The following is a 20,004-nucleotide window of genomic DNA, read 5'->3' on the forward strand; positions in this document are numbered from 1 at the left end:
GCACTTAACCGCTATGCTACGGGCCTGGCCCCCTTTAGAGGTTTTTGTTCCTGATCCCAAGAGAATGACTCAGCAGTGGGATGTGGGTTACAACAAAGAAGTCTTATCTTCAGGATGGAGGTGCCACTCTCATTTCCTTCTTTTATGCCTAGAGGGCTGTGTTCCTTTGAGATCAGACAGACACATCAGTGTCCTCACAGAGGAAATGAGTTGCTGATCAGTGCTGCATACAAAACAGTTGAACAAATGGGGATGTTAGAGATGGTTAGCCAGGAAGACAGTTGCACACATTTGGTAGCTTATATGGAGAAGGGGGAGAGTTCCGTGCTGCCCTAGAGGGAACAATGGGACCAGAAAGAAAGAGATAAGCTAGAGAAGGCAGATTTGTATTCAAAGGAGAAAGAACTGTCTGCTGATGATGGCCTTGAGGAATCAGGAAGGGCTTAGAGTTCTGTGGGGCACTGCACAGACTGTGTGCAGAGTCTGGAAGAATGCCGGTATGGTTGAGGGGCCATTAAGTTGAGTATCACGTGAGAGGTCGATTTAAATGAACGCCTAGTTTATTTATATCCCTAAGGTTCTATCATTGTATCATCTATTTATGCATATGTAGGCATATATTATATAAACTTATTTATTTCTATCTAGATATGAATATGATACACATAAATATTTATACATGATTTTAACCCATGCATATATTTTATATTTATAGGTGAATATATTTTTATATAATTATAATTTATAATTATACAAATATATGATACATATTATATACATAATATTTATAGTATATAAATTATATAATATACAATTTATAATGTATAAATATATATTATATAAATATAATACACACATATTATTTATGTCATATATCATATGTGCATAAACTACACAATTCTGTTGAACTTATATATTTTGACAATTACTTGTGTTATGTAGCAGCACTACCAAAGGGTCTTTTCCTGTGTGCGTGTGTATATGTACACATACAGGTGTGTGTATTTGCAGAGATTGATACTATGGGGTAGGCAGGGAAAGTTTAAGCAATTTTCTTGGTTTTCTTTCTTCCTTTCTCATCTCTACTTAATTCTCTCTAAGTTCCCACGTTTAACAAGCATAACAAGTATTGCAAAACATTATTTCTTAATTTTAATTTTAAGTGAGTGAAAAATTGCATTCTTTGACTTCACAATAAATCCAATACATAATCTTTTACTTTTCCTCTACTTAGCGGAAAGCAATTTGAGATATTATTTCTAAAAATTTGAAGAAAGTTACAAGCACATTTGCTAGGATTGGAGAGGAATTACGAGGCATTCTACCTCCAGGACAAACTTGCCTGAAGGAGAGTTCAAGCTGAGTTGGGAGCTCAATTCTGACAGCCTAACCAAAGCAAAGAACTTCTCTTCTGTGGAAGCTGGAGGGCGTGAATCCTCAAGTCAGGTGAGCAAATGCAGCCATTTAAGCACGTTTAAACATGAGCGCTGCTTCGGTAGTTGAGGAAGGTAGGACAGTGAAAGCTTCCCACTTCCTCAGCCTTCTTTACCATGTTAGGACATGAAATCAACAAAAAGAATTTAAAATCCCAACTGAAATCATAAATTACCACAAAAGGATTACACACAATTATTATCTTTATGTTTCCCCACTACATCTATTTTCTCCCATATTATTCATAATAGAAACTATACATTCCCTAAATAATCATTGAAAATCTATATAAAAATTTTGTGAGTGACTAAAATTTACGGCCGCACAAGACGCCAGCAAACAGGACTGTATTAAACATTGCTAAACTTGAATGGGACACCTAAAAGCAAAAAGTAACTTGAAATGCCATGTTTTCTAGAAATGATATTGTAAATGACTCCAGCAGCTAGAGAGAGGGAGAGTGGGAGAAAGGGAAAGTGAGGAAGAGAGAAAGACTCTTCCTCCCTGACAGAGATGGGTCTGGAACCTGGTGGAGGCTGATGGTGCTGACGGAACAACAAATGAGCAAATGTTGGAAAGTGAGAGTGGGTGACGCTGCCAAGGTTGTTTCCGTGCACAGAGCTGTTCCTCCACCTGGGCCAAATGACATTAGCTCTCAGTAGTCCTTGAAGAATGATGTCATTAGAAGGCAGTGTTCCTGGCCGCTCACTTAGAGATGGGAGGAGAGCAGACCCACTCTCAACGCTAGTTTGAATTTAGCATTCATTTCCCCAACTGCACCAACAGCAATACTGCAAGCCTGCCATGATGACAGATGAGATGCAGCATGTGCTAGAAAGCGGCTGAGGAAGCAGCATCTTTATGTCAAATTGTGCAGAGAGCGTCCTGGTTAGACTACAGAATACAAAGGGCCACTGCCCTAAGAGTTGGAAATACCATCAATGACACCTAATTCTTCCTTCAATTTGAAGCAGGACATGATACAAATTTGTCTTAAATTGAATGGGAAAGTGCTAAAAATATAAAAATGAATGAAATATGAAAGAGGGAATGTTCGTGACTGCTCTTGTTGCATTTCTAGCATCATCATCTCATCTCATTATTGGCAAATATTAACTTTAAAAACCCATAAAATATAATTGTGAGAGCTTGATGCCTCTTAGACACTCTTGCCCACTTAACATTTTGAACCATCTCCCTCTACTAATTTTAGACTGCTCCCCCAAAATCCATATTTCAAAGATTCCATGGTCTGAATCCAGAATGGTGGTCCACAGACACTTTCTACCAAATCCTACCCTCATAAGACTTTCCCAAGACATTACTATTTTAGGTTCCTGCTCTCAGCCTTTCTGTCATCCTAACTAGGACTTCTGGAGTCATTTTTGGATCTTACTCACCCTCGCTCACCAAATCTATTCCTTTCTTTTCATCTCTTCGATTTAACTAATTCTCTCTTTCTCTCTTAAATTAGGCCCTCAACATCTCATGCCCTTAACTTTTTAAATAATCTCCTTTCTTGATTTTTTAAATAGCTTTCTTCCTGGGTTCTTGGCCTTAATGTCTCCTCACTTCAACCCTGGCTTCCCACTGCCATATGAATTACTTTTCTAAAACACATCATGTGTATTTGAGTCTTGAATACATTACTGGACAACTTTGAGCAAGTCTCCTGCTCTCTCTTATTCTGTTTCTCTGATTATGCTTTATCCACATTACAGAGTCACTGTGAGTGTTAATTAAGGTTACACATATGAAAGTGTTTTGTAAACGATAAAGTTTTATATAAATATAAATAGAAGGTGACATTTTTATCTAGCAGCCAATTAACTTTCCTGGCCATGTTGGTCCCTAGCAATTAGAACACTCAGTTAGGCACTGTTCAAGTTCACTGAGGCGCCTAAAATGAGAAAGAAAAAAGCTTTGAAATGTGTTAAATATAACACTGCTTGTTTAATTGAAATGAAGTGAAAGAAGGGATTTTGACTTTCATTTCTCCCTATATGTTTGAAGCCTTTTGGTTAGTTAATATATTTAAGAACTGTTTAAATTTCAGGCATTATCAAAAATTAACATGTTATTTACATCAGTTTGAGTTTTTTTTTCAAATTTTCCTAGTCATATGCTACAAAACAAGTGAAGGGCCATGACTGTTATCAAAAAAGACGTGACTGAAAAATAATGTTGTTTCTACACACACACACACATACACACACACACACCACTCTATTCAGTGCTAAAGAAGAACCTCCTGGAAACAAGATAAAAATGGTTTAGTTTCACAGTTTGCAGCATTATTGATGGAAACAAGTAGGCCTACTTCCAAAGGCATCCAACTTTTGTGGCATCATATTTGCTCTTCTAAAATTATCTGAATAAAATATTCTCTGTGTAGTCTAACAGGAAAGGTAATGGAGCTGTATTTATGTGAATAAAATAAGAGAGACTCTCTTTCAATCCTGATCCACAGGGATCCACAGGGAGAGTCAAAAATCTGTCTTTTCCCTTAATTCAGCTGATTCCTCATCTCTCCTCTTATCATAATTGAAAACAGTAAAGGTTATTCATTTTTTAAAAGCTTTGATGGCCTACAAACCTCACCACTGGAGTGTGATTTAATTTATATATTGCATTTCAAAACATTTTAAAATTCAAATTTAAATATTCAGAAGTCAATTTGGTTGTAACCTTGCTATCAACATCTGAGTAAAGGCTAAACAGTTAATGATGTATAATTGTTACTACATATTGAAGGTTAGAAGTCATCTTAACTTGCAATAAATGTAAGTGGTATCTTAAACGGAATTACTCTAAATATCTTTGCTAGAGTGCAATGTGCGTGAATATGACCAAAAAAAAAAAAAAAGGATGCCCTAAACTGACATATAGGAATCCAGAATTTATTATTTTTTATCTGGGAAGTTCTACACAGGCTTATGCAGGCTTAATCCTATCTACCCAGCCTGCAATTTCCTGTTTTAGTATCTTCAGTTTCATCTGCCTACACAGAAAAGATGAAATTAAATATAAGTAAGCTGTGATATCCTGCAGTATTGATAGTCAGCAATTGTACTTAGTTTAGAAAATTCCCCTTAAAATAGAAGAAAACATGCTTTGAAGCAATGACTAAAAAAAAGCATATGCTATTTCCTTTGCCCAGATATGTGCCTAAAAAATTAATTTACGTCTAATGAACACCAACCGAACCCACCTTTTTTGACCAAGTTCTGCATTCCCAGCTTCTTGGCAAACCCATTGTTTAAAGTCTTTCCAATCAAATTTTTGTTTGTTAGTGTGTGATAGTCTCATATGGTGGGGTCCATGGAGAGATCTAATCTGTCATCTAGGAGGCTATTATTAGAGACTGATGAGGATGTCCCTTGCTTTGTTCATACGGCTGTTGTAAGTTTCATAGATCTGCTTGGTTTCAGTATCATCTTGCATTTGGAAGATTTTCTGCTTTGTCTCTCTGATTTGACGGCCCCACCTAAAATCCTCCTTCCATCTGGCGCCCCACCCCCAACCTTCCTATCAATGGTCATTGCTTGGCTTCCATTGGCTGAGATGATGATTCTTCTCCCTGGGGTTGGTTTTTTAGGGAGAATTCTTAGCCATTGGATAGAATTTATTCTCTGAAGTATTGACCTGCTCAGGGGCCTTTCTCTATTCAGCACGTTTTAATAAGTAAAGTGAATACACATTCTGAAGTCATTATCAGCCCTGTTCATATTTTAATTCACTATCTTAAGACAGCCTGTAGTGTCTGTTGTTTTCATCTTCCTCCTTCTTTTGATAATGCAGTCTTATCCCTGGCATGGAGTTGTGGGTGGAGGCAGGCAGCCTATCCAGGTCCCCCATGGCTCTGGCCACAGAGACCAGTCCAGGAATGGGCTGGTGGCCTACAGAGAGCTAACCAGAGTCCCTCCCTAGGATTATCCTACATTGAATGGTCAGGGAAGGGCTCTTTTCTTTTTCTATTGTAGGTTGTGGGCATGTGAGTCCAGAGATATCCCGGGCCAATTTTTCCACCATATATAGAAGCTGCTTTAAGGGAACTAAGCTGATGTTCGGAGGGAAGCACCAAAGAGACAGACAGAAGGTTCAGATGGTAATTAAGGGTCTAAATCAGACCTCCCCTGAGGCCTACCCTGTCTCTGCTCCTTCCAAAGTTTGGTTAAAACACTCTTGAATCTCCATCCCTATCTCTTCCAATACACTATTGTAAATTGCTGTTAAACCAGTTTGATTTGGATTCCTGCTCTTTTTAATCAATAGGATCATGGTCAATACATTGATTCATCCTAATCTAGGAAATTTAAAGAGATAAATTTAAATTTCAAACAGTCCTTGTTTGCATTTTTGTCAGACTTTGTCTTTAGATATTTAGTGAATAGGTTTTAATGTGTGTTTGACTAAAGCATCGGTAAGTCTATCTATATGAAGGTAAAATCTGCAGTGGGGGACACAAAGTACCTTGATGGTCACACTTAGGCCTGTGGCCTTACACATTACCTATTCACTGTTGTCTCCAAATCTACAGCCCCGATTCCTAAATTCCACTCTTATAAATCCAACTTCCTACTCAATGGATCCACTTATTTGTGTAATGTATATTTCAACCTCAACAGATCAAAAAATAGCTCCTAATTTCTTCCTTCAAACTGTTCCACTACATCTTTTGACAACTCAGTTGATGGCAGAGCTATTCTTTCCATTGCTCAGGCCAAAATTTTGGAGTTATCCTTCCATCTTTGTTTCTCTCACACCCATATCCAATCCATCAGGAAATCCTATTGAATAGACCTTAAAAATATACCCAGAATCTGTCTTCTATTCGTCACCTCCATGCTGTCTCTCTGGCCCAATCCCCACTACCTCTCACCTCATTAGCCTTCTAACAGGTCACTCTCCTTGTCCTTTCTTGCCCTTTAGCCTAATTCTCAGCACAGGAGTCAGAAGTATCCTTTTAAAACCCAAGTCAGACCATGTGACTTTTATTTAAAATCATCCAATAAATTCCCCCTTCTCACTTAGAGGAAAAACTCAAGTCCTTATAACACAAGCCCTGGTGTACTAGGTCCTACATGAAATGAGGTTAATTCTGACCTCATCCCTATTAATTTCCCCCTTGTTCACTCTGCTCCAGGCACACTAGCTTCTGTGCTATTTCTTAAGCTTGCCAGGCACACTCCCAACTGTTTTTGTTCTGTCTGTTCCCTTTGCCTAGAATGTTCTTCCCCACATATCTGCTTGTCTATCTTGCACTCCTCTAAGTTCTTGCTCTAATCTCACCTTCTCAAAGATGCCTTCCCTGACCACCCTGTTAAATACTGCTAATCCCAAATCCCAGAAACTGCCCCACTCACCACCAGCCATTTGTCACCATGCAACTGTAATGAAATACCGCACAAAATGATATTTTCCTTCTTTTGTTCGGCAGTCTTTGCAAAGGAGCTGAAAATGTTTGTACTGCATAATATATGCTTAAAAAAAAAAAAACTCCTGAAAACAAACCTGTTTGATTAAGTTGTTAAGTTGTTTCCTAAAATGTTACATATATTGGTTATAAGAGCCAATAAATTCTCCTTTGGGGCATGGGCTAGTTTGAATTGGTTTCTGTCACTTAAAATCGAAAGGACCAAGATTAATACATTGATTTATGCTGGTCTGGAAAATAATAAAAGTTTTTAGAGTTTTAAGAATAAAAGTGATTCAAATTGTCTTTGAATTTATGTCTCCTAAAAAATTGGCATTAATATATTTATATTCATTTATCCAATGGCCATACTTCTGGCAAATTTTCCTGAAAGAAATAATCTTAAAAGTAGACAAAGGCCAATATATAAAGAAGTTGATTTGATGCATCATTTACAATGGTTAAACATTAGAAGTAATGAAATATTTAGCACTGAATAGATATTTTCAATATGTAGTTTGCAGACCCATGGGGATCCTTGAAACCATTTTAGGCAGTTTGCAAGAAAACAACCATTTTTGTTATAGTACTAAGATGTTATTTGCTTTTCTCATTGTGTTGACATTTGCATAGATGTGCAAAAACAATGGTGGGTAAGACTGCTGGAGCCTTAGGACAAGTCACACTAGTGACACCAAGAGGTACCAGTAGTCATTCTATTGTTTACCCCCACACATCCCAGCTGTTGTTTTTTTTTAACCAGTTTCATTTAAGGACACTTGATGAAGCCATAAAAATAATATTTTAATAAATCTTGACCCTTGAGTTCACGTCATTTTTGTGTGTGTGTGAGGAAGATTAGCCCTGAGCTAACATCCGTTACCAATCCTCCTCTTTTTGCTGAGGAATATTGGCCCTGGGCTAACATCCGTGCCCATCTTCCTCCACTTTATATGTGGGATGCCACCACAGCATGACTTGATGAGAACGGTGAGTAGGTCCACGCTTGGGATCCGAATGTGCTAACCCTGGGCTGCCAAAGTGGAGTGCACAAACTTAACCACTACGCTAACAGGCCGGTCCCTGAGTTTATGTCATTTTTAATGTTCTATGTTCTGTGTAACAACATGGGAAGAATGCACAAAGGACTTCAGCTGCCTACTGAGCAGAATGGTTGTCTTGAGGAAAAGTACTTGTGCGCTTGTTGAGTTACAAGCTCAACTAGCCACTTTTTTCATGGAATTCCATTGTTTCCTCAAAGAATGGCTACCTAAAATCTATGGTTATTCAGGCTTGTGTATTTGGCAGACATGTTTCTGGAAAAAAAAAGAAATGAACCTGTCACTCCTACAATCAGAACTGACATTGTTTGTTGCAAACAATAAAATTCAAACTTTCAAGTAAAAAAATAGAATTTTGGAAAACATATCTGCCACCATGAGCTTAACAGCTTCCCAATACTTAAAGACCTTTCTGATGAGATCATGGTGGTATTTTGATGTTGTATAATGAATTGTATCAACATTTGGAAGATCTGCATAGCTCAGTGAACCAATAATTTCCAAATGATCAACTTATGTTACAAAACTGTGTGTGAGTAAAACATCCATTCAAAGGGCACAAGAAATCAGTGAACTTTAAGACAGCAGAGTACAAACAATTCATTAATATGGCTGCAAATTCTCCATTGCAGCTAACCTTTAAGATACTGCCATGTTTTAATTCTCTGCATAGTGCTGAATACTATAAAGTATTTTCTGGTTTATTTGCTTGTTTTATTTGTTTATTGTTTGTGTCTCACGATTGGAAGCAAAGCTTCATGAGGGAAAAGACTTTGTCTACTTTCTTCATCATTGTTTTCCTCAGTGCCTAGAGTAGTGCCTGGCATAGAGTAGATGTTCCATAAATGATGGTTGAAGAAATAAATACAAACGCAAAGTTGACTTTTATGCAGCTATGACCAGTCTGGTGGTTTATCAAGAATTTCTAATGATTTGAGAAAATTCTTAAGATATGTGGTTATTAAAAAAATTAAAAATTATTTATTTGTAAGTGTACCTAATGTATAATACATAATACATATTCCATAACATACAATACATAATATATTACACATGGTGTGTGTGTGTGTATTTACAGGCATTCCTAGAAAGGTAAACCAAAAGGGTTTGTGAGAAAAGATGGTGGGGAAGACCATGGCGAACCTGTGCACCTTTGTAACCAGGACAATAAAGACAATGATTGGTCCATAGGGAGATAACTTGGACAGCTCAGGCAGGCAGCTTAGCATGGCAGGAGGCTGCTTTCACAGATTTTTTTAAATTGTTTCATAACATTTTAGAGCTATTTTCATGGCCCACTTCATGTAGATTATTTACATAACGGAAAATTTTCATTTGATGTTCAGCTGAGGAAATTGAATTGGAGAGTGGAAGAAACAGTCTGTCACTATAAAGCTATATGTCCTTGGGTGGGTCTTGTCACTTTATTGGTCTTTACTGATAAGGAGATTGGAGTGGAGTTGCATGATCTCCAAAGTTCACCCTGATTGTTAGATTCCATGATAGTCCATGTCATGATGTCATATAATTTAAAAGGCAAGAAAATTTTCTGTGCAGTCCTTTCATCATTTAATTCCTGTATTGCTATTTCTACCTGCTCATCCACTCAAAATGCGAAGCTTGTATGAAATTGTCTTTCTTCCAGTTGGATTATAAAATAACTCATTTTTAGGAAAAGAAAGATACATGTTTTAAAATTATCTAACAGACAACTAGATAACCAAGCCAATGATGTGTTTCTTTTTTCTATGATAATATTAACAATATATGTCCTCCTAAAAATCAAGCCAAAAAGTCACATGAAAAGATAGTTGTATCAACCATAGGTCTTGCGAAGATGCAGTAGTAGGGAAAACAGAACATCTAATGTACTGTCATTCCTCAGTCATTACAACTGTCCTACTCTAAATATGCAGATTCTTAGTTTATTCCACTCCTAATTGTTGGTCTGGTAAAGCAGTAATGGCGGGTTGTGCGGGGATGGAGAGGAGAACAGCCTTACCTTTGACCGTCACGTGGACACTCTGGCTGGTGGAGAGCTGTGGTTGAACCAGCACGTTGCATGTGTACTCTCCCTCATCAACTTCCTTCTGCACATCTGAGAGTTTTAGAGTTCCATTGTTCTCAAATGCCACTTGGCGGTGGTTAAAAGGAAGCAGATTAGAGTTCTTGTACCATTTGATGGAGTAATATGGATAGCCAATCACACGGCAGTGAATGTATGTGTCCCGTCCTGCTATTGCTGTGATATTTTTCATTGGTCGAATGCTCGCAGGCCCTGGAAAGACACAAAGAAACTCTTGAAAATAATTTAAGGGTACCTCTCATGTGCGGAAATGGGTACACTTTTCCTTAAGTTAAAATGGTAGACTATTTTCACGTAAGGACATCTTTTTCAAGTCAACAAATTTTTCTGCATTTGACATTTTCTCCTAAGAAGGTTTTTTCTTTTCCTTTTCCAACTCATTACTTTCAAATGAGTTGATTGAGTGTTAAATACTTTAACTATCAACAAATTCCATTAAAATGTTTTGAATTACAAGATAAAAGGCAATTTAATCAATAAAAAGTAACTAGTCTGCACTGCACAATCATGTTCTTTCTGTGAAAACACTGGTAGCAATTCAATTGTTTAGCTGTCTCTATAAAATAGATTACGAAGATGGAGGTTATGCCATGTTGCACTATGAATGCAAGTTAAGATACCATGTACATGAAGGTTTACCATGAATGGAGGAGAACAGAAGAAGAGGAAGAAGGAAGGGGCATGCAGAGCATTGACCAGGAAAGGAGAGATCAAGTGGACAAATCTAAGAGAAAAACAAGAGAAGAAGCTGACTAAAGAAACCAAAATGCCATTTCCAACATTAATCCAATCAGTGCCATTCCTGAGAAGGAAGGAAAGGGCAGGAAATGGGAAGCAACAGTTAATCCGTTTTGGCATTCCACGACTCAGGTCGGTGCATGCAGAAACCTTCTTCTCCACTACAATGAGTTATGTGTGTTTTTTTGAGGAGCCGATTTGACAAGCACCTCTTACGTTTATTCGAGCCTGGTACAGGACGACTCCTGCAGAGTTGTTGGCTGTGCAGCGGTAGACGCCCCCATCGCGGACCTGAGAGCTGGAGATGTTCAGGTAGCTGACCACGTTTCCCTCCGACGTGATCATCTGGCTGATGCGGTGGCTGCCACCCTTGAGAATCGGGTCGTCGTCCAGTGTCCAAGTGATCGTGGGCAACGGAGTTCCCTTCACGTTGCACATGAGGGAAACCGGTTCTGCAGGACTCACCACTTTTTCGCTAAAGGCAGAAATGATTTTGGGAGTTCCATCTGCAGGAAGACAAATCATGGAAGGAAGTGGCACGTACAAATAATTAAACAACTTCCATGTATGTTTATTCAATGGTTAGGCGATAGATGTAGTGGTTATTAAACACTACAAAAAAGTCTGGTTTTATTGATAAAGCTAAATTCCCATCAGAGCAAGATTTAATTTTCAAAAGAGGTAAACACAGCATTAGCAAGCTTCAATAAATTGCTAATATTCCCTGATTGCCATAACAAGAAGAATAAAAATGCAGCCCAGATGTTCATGTTAAGCAATGTCAGCTCCCAGCAAGTCTACAATTCAAAACTGCTATGTCCCCCCCTACCAAAGTTATAAATGTAGAGGAAATCCACACCCCCAAATTGTCACCGAAGCTTTACACTTCCCCCAAGTTAATCAGGGATTGCTCACTAGGGAACCTTTTAGAGGAATAAAGACTGGGAAAGACTGAGAGACTGGTTATCTCATCTTCCTTTTCTCATTAGAAATAATCTTTTATAGTTTTAATGACGAACGGTACGTAAATGTAAATTTCCAGGAAGCCTCTGAGAATGGATAGAAGCTAAATAAAGTTTGACCCTTCTAGCATGTATTGACTATCTCTATAAGTATCTTCAGTAGGGTGGCCATATAATTTATCATCCAACCTGAGACATTTTTGAGAATGGAATGTGTACTATGAACAGTTATACCAGGAGAACAGGCACAACCCAAGACTATCCCAGGAAAAACAGAAGCTTAATCTTAGGGAAGTTTCCATGAGAATTTCCCATATTTTCAACAAAGACCAAGTTTTCATATTCCATTATTTTTCTATCACTGATGTGGACTATTTCCCTCATATTGTATAGTAGTAGTCACGAATGCATGTTTTTTTTTATATGGCTCTCCATGAAGGAAAAAAAAAAGAGAGATACATGCACATTACAGAAAAATATATGTAAGTCAAAAGAAGAAAAAGTTACCAATATGCCTACCAGCCTCAAGCATATAAATCAACATTGTGACACTTTTTTTCTAGGCATAAGTGGATCATTATTTGTGGGTCACAATTATGTGACATAATTGTGATCACATGCAATAGGATTTTTGAGTTTAGTAATAAACCTTGCTGGAGGAGATAGTTTTCTACAAGTATTTTTGTGCTCATTTTCAGGGTTTATCCCGGAATGAAAGATAATGATTACCAGATATTACTTTTTAGGTTTTAATTTTTATTATAAAACGTAGAGATATTCATTGTTGAAAAACTGGAAAGTATAGATAAGCAAAAGAAATTGAGAAACAAAACTGAAGATAGCTTGCAATTCCATCACAGAAAGATAACTGCTAACATTTCCAAGTACTTCCGAAGAAAGAGTTACTCATCACCCCAAAACTTTGAAACACGCTTCTGTGGCCAGTTGGGCCAGCTGTGTGGGGTTCTCATGATGGGGAACACTGTGCAGGGGTGCTTCACGACAGTCCTCTACCATCTTTTCATTTGCAAATTCCTGAATCTTAACTTCTTCATTCCAGCTCACATTCTAGGTGCCTGGAGAAGGCCCTCAAATATGTTTTTTCCCAGATGCATTCATAAATAGCACATTTCAGTGTCCTTGTGTTGCAAACATCTTCCTTTTACTCTCAAAAATGAAAAAAAGAACTTCATAATATTAAAATGAAGACCCTGCACTTCTGCCCTCAGAACACTGCAGACACTGCTTACTGCTTCGACATGCTCTGCATTTAATTCACAGAGAAGTTAGATATCATCATGATTCTTATTCTCTGTATATAACCGGTCATTGATGCTTGGGAATGTTGAGGTTATTTTATTTGACCTTACAATTCAACTTTTTCTTCAGGATGTGTTTAGCTGTAAATTTCATTGCACTGATTTTTACAGTATGTACTGAAAACTCAAGTCTTTTTTTATCTGTTTAGGAAAGTTTTCTTCAGTTAACCTTTTTTTTTGTAGATAAAGTTCGCATACAGTGAAATGTGCAGATCTTAAGTGTACAGACAGAATGAGTTTTCTTAAATATATACACCTGTGTACCTACCATAACGATCAATATATAAAACATTTCCATCATCCCACAACGTTCCTAGGGCTGCTTTCAATCAATCCCCACCCGCCATAGGCAATCACTGTTCTGAGTTCTATCATCACGAATTAGTTTTGCATGTTCTTGAGTTTCAAATCCCTATAATCAGAGTGTGTACTCTTTATGCATGCATATATTCTGTCATAACCACAGTACAATTAGCAAAATTAAGAAATGCAACTTTGGAATGATACTATTATCTAATGTACAGTCCCTATAGAAAGTCTGCCAATTGACCAAAAATGTCCCTTATAGCTATTTTTTCCCAGTCCAGTCAGTATTACATATTACATTTATTTGTCATGTCTCTTTAGTCTCTTTTAATCTGGAACATTCTTCAGTCTCTTCTGCATTTATTGACTTTGACATTTTTGAAGAGTTACTTTGTAGCCAGTTGCTCAAAATGGGTTTGTCTGTTTCCTCATGATTAGATGCAGGTTGTGCATTTTTGGCAGAAATATCATGGAAGTAAAGTTGTTTTCATGGACATTTCTTGGACATCTGTGTATCTCCTTTTGTGAAATATCTGCTTGAATCTTTTGTTGTTTTTTACATTAGACTGTTTGCCTTTGTTATTGACTTGTAGGAGTTCTTTATGTATAGTGAATACAAGTAAATATATATATGTCAGAATCATATAATGGTCAAATATATTTGTCAGATATCTTATATAAATTACATAGAATGTCAGACATATATATGATATATTACATATTGGGAATATATATATAGAATATATTATATATGTGTGCTTGTGTGTGTAAAATATTTTCTTTCAGTCTGTAGTTGCCTTTTCATTTTCTTAAGGATGTCTTTGTCTTTGATATTTAGTGCTTTCTTTGTCTTAAGAAAGCCTTGTCTACCTCAAAATGATGAAGAATTCTTCTATGCTTCCTTTTAGAGACTTTATACTTTTAGATTTTATATTTCAGTCTATAAGTCATATCAAATTAATTTTTGTGTAAAGTATAATGTGTGAGGTAGGGATTGATGTTAATTTTTTTGCCATACATTCCTCGAGTAGTTTCAGTACTGTTTGCGGAAAAGACTTTCCTTTACCTATCGAATATTGTATGTTCTTTTGCACATCAGTTCATCATGTATGCTTGGGCATATTTTTGAGCCATTGGTTATGTTCCCTTGAGCATATCTATCCTGTTTAATGTAGCTTTATAGTAAGTCTTCAAACTAGTATGAGTACTCCTATTTTATTCTTTTCTTCAAGATTTTTTGAGTGATTCTTAGCCCTTTACTTTTCCATATATATACTTCAAATCAATTTAGACTGTAGGACTTCTATTTTTCTATATAAATTTTAAAGTCAACTATAAAAGCTGTAGGGATTTTGATTGGGATTACATTGATCATTTTAGAGTGAATTGTTACCTTAAGAAATTACTTGTAATTAGTATTTGGGTGGTGAACATGATGTAGTCTATGCAGAAATAGAAGTATAATGATGTACACCTGAAATTTATACAATGTTATAAACCAATGTTACTGCAATAAACAAACAAACAAAAAAATAAATAAATAACCCCCCCCCCAAAAAATGAAATTACTTTTCCAGTCCTTGAATATGGTATATCTTTCCAATTTTTTAGGTCATCACAATTGTTGTATAGTTTTACATGTTGAAATCTTTAACAGCTGTTGTTAAATTTATCCTGTGTCTTATGTTTTATGCTAATGTAAATGGAAATTTAAAAATATTATTGTCTGATTGTTCCTACTATGTAGAAATAAAATTGCATTTTGTATATTGTTCTTGTATCCTATGACTTTCTAAACCCACTTATGCTTCTAGGAATTGTTTGATAGATTTCTTGGTATTTTCTAAGTAAACAACAAGTCCTGTGATTATAGACAGCTGAAATTTTTCCTTTCCAAACTTTACACATTTCATTTTCTATTCATGCCTAGCTAGGACTTTTAGTATAATGTTGAATAGAAGCAGTATGTGTGAATATCCATTGCCTTGGTTGCAATCTTAAATGAAAAACGTTTACTAATGTTTAACCATAAAGTATGATCTTAGCTATAGATTGTTCATAGATGCCATTTATCAGGTCAAGGAAGTTCTCTATATTCCTTGTTTGCTGATAATTTTTATTCTGAATGGATGTTGAATTTTGTCAAGCGATTTTTTCTAGATATATGGAGGTCATCAATTGGTTTTTCTCCTTTATTCTGTTAATATGATGACTTACATATACATAGATAAGTTTTGTCTTTAATGTTTTGCCAATCTTACACTTATGGGATAAACTTCAACTCAGTGTTATATAGATAGATGGATATATAAATATGTAGATGCACATATACTTATTTATATATATATACACACACACATATTTATATATAGAGATACACGTATAAATATTTACAAGTATATTAATGCTAATATGTATATGTGAATGTATGTATGTATCTATATAATTTTAATTACATGTACTAAAAGTTAAAATTATAGTACTTTATGTTAAATGTAAGAAAATTGAAACAAATAATTTCAAATAATTTAATTTATATTCTGTCCTTTGTGTTATTATCTGTTTATGTTATAAACTCTATAATACAGTGTTGTGATTTTATAATTGTATAATTTGTCAATTGTTTAAAGAAATTAAAAGAAAAAAGACAATTTTGCTTAATGTTTACTAACATATTTACTACCATTTCTCGTGCTCTTTATTCCTATAGATCTGAGTTTCAATTTTAGGTCATTTCCCTTCACCCTGAATGACTTTTTTTTTTTTTTTTTTTTTGCTGAGGAAGATTAGCCCTGAGCTAAATCTGCGCCAGTCTCCCGCTATTTTGTATGTGGGTCATTGCCACAGCATGGCTGATGAGTGGTGTAGGTCTGTGCCCAGGATCCAAACCTGCAAACCCAGGCTGCTGAAGTGGAGCAAGCTGAACTTAACCACTATGCCACAGGGCTTGCCCCAGGATTTCATCTTTTATGTAATATTTTTTCTTCCTCAGAACTACAAGATTTTCTATTTATCTTCCAGCAATTTGACTCAGATGTGCCTGCATATGATTTTCTTTGTATTTATGCTTCTTGGGGTTTGCTGAGTTTCTTGATTTATTTTTTATACCAAATTTGGGAAAATTATGGCCATTATTTCTTCAAATATTTTTTCTTCCTCATTCTTTGTCTCCTATATTTCTGACCCTCTAATTATATGTATACCAGGCCATCTGATTCATGTCGCACACGTCACTGAGGCTCTATTCCTTTTTCTTGCAGTCTTCTTTCTCTGTGTGCTTCACATTGGATCATGTATTTTAATTTATCTTCAAGTTCACTGAACCTTTCTTCTTCTTTCTGCAATCTTCCATTAAAGCCAATACAGTGAATTTTTTCATTTCTATTGGTTCCTTTTTGTAAAGTTTCTATTTTCTCTGTTGATCTTTCCCAGATGTTCATTCATTCTGCCCATACTTTCCTTTAATTTATTGAACATATTTTAAATAGAAGCTTTAAAGTCCTTGCCTGCTTATTCTAACATCTGGGGTCTCTCAAGGCCTATTACTATTGCTTACTTGCCTACTTTGTCTTTTAACTTCTGGTCACAGTATCCCTTTTTTTTTTGTATGTCTACTTATTTTTATTGTATACTTGGATTCACCTTCACATTTTTGCAGTTCAGGTGTTAACTAAGTTTTTCAAGGAAGTTTATTTTTAGATTATAGGATTCCCTACTGTTATTTCCTCCATCCTGGAATTTCCACTCACCTCCCTCAATCTGTAGGTGATTTGACACTGCAGACCCCTGTCCTTCTATACCTCAATCCCATAAGTCTGTAGCTTTCTGCTTTTCTTCTAGTGCTCTAGTTTTTTTTCCCCCTACCCCACAAAGCCTGGAGAATGTCTGTCCTGAGGGTAAATGTGGTATCAAGGTAGATATCACTTAATCCTTTCCCCTTCTTTCAAGGGTCAAGTCCTTTCTGCCTGCTTTTGAGTGTCTTCTCAGTGTCTGCATGCAGTTTTGTTTTTCCCTAATTTCATAACTTTTATCTTCTTGCAGCTTAGTCTATACATGCTAGTCTATAATTTCTTGAAATAGGACCTGTTCTTATTCTTTTTTACTATTCCATTTTCCAGTTATTCTAGTTTGATCTTGAACCTATAATTATCAGATTCCAGTTTCTTTAGACTTTCATTCCAGTTTTTTTGGCCTCATACGAAATACGCTCAGATTATGCATTATATCAATGGCCATTCTTAGTTCATAGCATTGTGAGTTTTTATAATTTATGCTAATCCATAGCTATTTCACTGGAAATAATAGGAGGCTTTATCAGAAAATACTAGTTAGACACCATTTTAAGGCAGATACTAGATATGTATTTGTAATTCCATTTCTCCTCTCTTTTGCTACATTAGCACTGTCATCTCCCAGAAGAGAAAAAATAAAGTGAAGCTTCTTGTCCTGAATGGAAACTGACATGCAAGAAATAAACCCGTGAGTGTACTCAGTAGGCTCCTCTGCCCCTCTTTTTTGTTCAAGTGACAGGCTTTTTTGGAAATGAAAGCAGACATTATTTTCCCAGTGAGACCTGAGTGTCTTTGAAATCTTTCTTGCTGTCACTCTCTGATAACCTGAACTCTTTTGACATTATTATGGATTATCAATATGCTCTTTAGGTTTTCTTAGTCACAAGAGGTGGTTGCCAAGGTAACCAGGCCTAGACAGGTAATCTCTCCTATTTCTACAAAGAATCTAAAAATAGGGACTATGTAAAAACTACAGGGCATCATCATTAGCAAATTGGCTCTGTACAAATTGATTACTTTCTACACTTAATTGTTATGTGGAACACAGTGTGAGGCATTTATTATGAGTATCCTGCCTTCAGCTAATTTTCCTCTGATTTAAAAATCTCACTGTCTGCAAGGAGATGCTTAAATCAAAATAAGAATCTCCTTGCTGAGCCTGCTTCTTAAAAATTAGCTAAGGTTAAAAAAGTAATCATAGAAATATCCTCTTATCATGAAGACATATTTAAATTTATTTTCATATAGAAATGGATTTTATTTTTTCTCCCTGTAGGCTATATGAAAGTCATGTAATTATTTTAATCAATTGATAACAGATGAATTTTAAATTACATATAAAGACACAACTTCCAACAAGACATGCAAATATACAGATAAAAGCTAGTTCAATTAACTGGTGATAAACATACGTCTCACTTGAATATTACCTTGATAGCTTCTTTCCCTGGCTGATGGATAAGCTTGAAGATGTAAGTAGGCAGTTAAGAAAAGAAAACAATATAACATACCTAAAACCTATTATTACACCCCAAGGTAATTCCTCACAAACTCCATTCACTTAAATCTGTAAATATTTGGACCCAATCAGTGACAACCCAAACCAGATGTCATTTGCAGTATATTGAAATGTCGCCCTGCATTTTGCCTTTGAAGTTTTGCTTCTCAACTTGGAGCTATTTTGCGCCCTGAGGGGACATTTGACAATGTCTGGAGACATTTTTTGTTTGTCACAATTTGAGGGGTGGTGCTACTATCATCTGGTGGGTAGAGGCCAGAGATGCTGCTAAACATCCCGCGGTGCATAAAACAGCCCTTCAAACAAAGCATTATTGAGAGACCCTGGTCTAGAGCATAATGAACTGTCAACCAAACCGGAAGTTTCAAGTTTCTGAGGTCTATATCTTAACAAGTACCTTTAAACACATGAGTGGGCAACACTTATGTTACTTAACTTTATGTTACTCATGTTACCTCTACCATATACAATTTTCATTTCATCAGAACTTGCTCTTTATTTGCCTGATTTAGCTGGAAAAAATAGTAGAGTTATTAGCGGGTCAGACAGATAGAAATCTTAAAACTGAGAGTTATCAGCACCGTTTCACCCTTTATTCTTCTTTTAGAATGCTCTGGGTTTGGGCTCTGTTTCAGCTGAACCCTATAGGGAGGCCCACTGACCTTCAAGGGCCACCTGCACATAGTCTTGAGCGGACAGCTTATCCTTGCGCACAAAGCACTGGTATGCGCCCCCGTCACTTTTGACCATGTGATCCATTATAAGGTTTTCGTGGTTGATCCCTGTGATCCTCACATTTTTTCCAGGGTTGAGGATTTCACCATTTCGGTACCAGGAGAGTTCCTGGTCCTCGCTTCCTGTCACGCTGCAGGACAAGGAAACCTGGCTACCGACGCTGCTTTTAACTTTCCTAGGGCTGATGGTAGCTTTCAGTGGCTCTGGAGAATTTGGTAAGAGAAAGAAGAAGGTAAAAACATCACATATGTAGATATCATTTCAACAATATGCTGGACTTTGGACAAGGCAAATGCATCATTGCAAGCATACTCCGTAAGTTCTTGTGTTCAGTATTAGTTCACAGTGCCCTGTTTTGTTTGGGAGCACCCTCTTTGCTATTTGTTTTTTTCTGGCCTTCTTTCTGTAGGTTGCAAAGAGACTAATGTTGATCAAATTGCTTCTCAACTGAGTAAATGTGAGGATTAACTCACTGACCGTAAGAAATGCAATGTGCTGGTTACCACTAAGGACAGAAATGTTTGAATATTTAAACCCTATTTGCCTTGTCCCAAGGTAGCACTGATGGGTTTGCTCTGGGCCATTCTCACACACACACATAAACTCACTCACATCCCCTATGCGACTTAACCAGGGC

The 20,004-nt window shown here is 36.5% G+C and overlaps 1 protein-coding gene across 5 annotated transcripts in view; it reads right to left on the bottom strand.

Moving 5' to 3' along the window:
• Positions 1-20,004, bottom strand: part of DSCAM (DS cell adhesion molecule) — a 625,552-nt gene that overhangs the window by 256,901 nt on the left and 348,647 nt on the right. For 4 of the 5 annotated variants that reach the window (XM_058523125.1, XM_058523130.1, XM_058523128.1 and 1 more), the window contains exons 6-8: positions 19,295-19,570; positions 10,945-11,241; positions 9,914-10,189 (exon numbers count right to left, since the gene is read on the bottom strand). In XM_058523125.1, coding sequence (XP_058379108.1) covers positions 9,914-10,189; positions 10,945-11,241; positions 19,295-19,570 — 849 coding nt within the window. The remainder of the gene's footprint in view (positions 1-9,913; positions 10,190-10,944; positions 11,242-19,294; positions 19,571-20,004) is intronic. The other variant, XM_058523126.1, reaches the window with a different exon arrangement.

Source organism: Diceros bicornis, chromosome 27, assembly GCF_020826845.1.
Source record: "Diceros bicornis minor isolate mBicDic1 chromosome 27, mDicBic1.mat.cur, whole genome shotgun sequence".
NCBI lineage: Eukaryota > Metazoa > Chordata > Mammalia > Perissodactyla > Rhinocerotidae > Diceros > Diceros bicornis.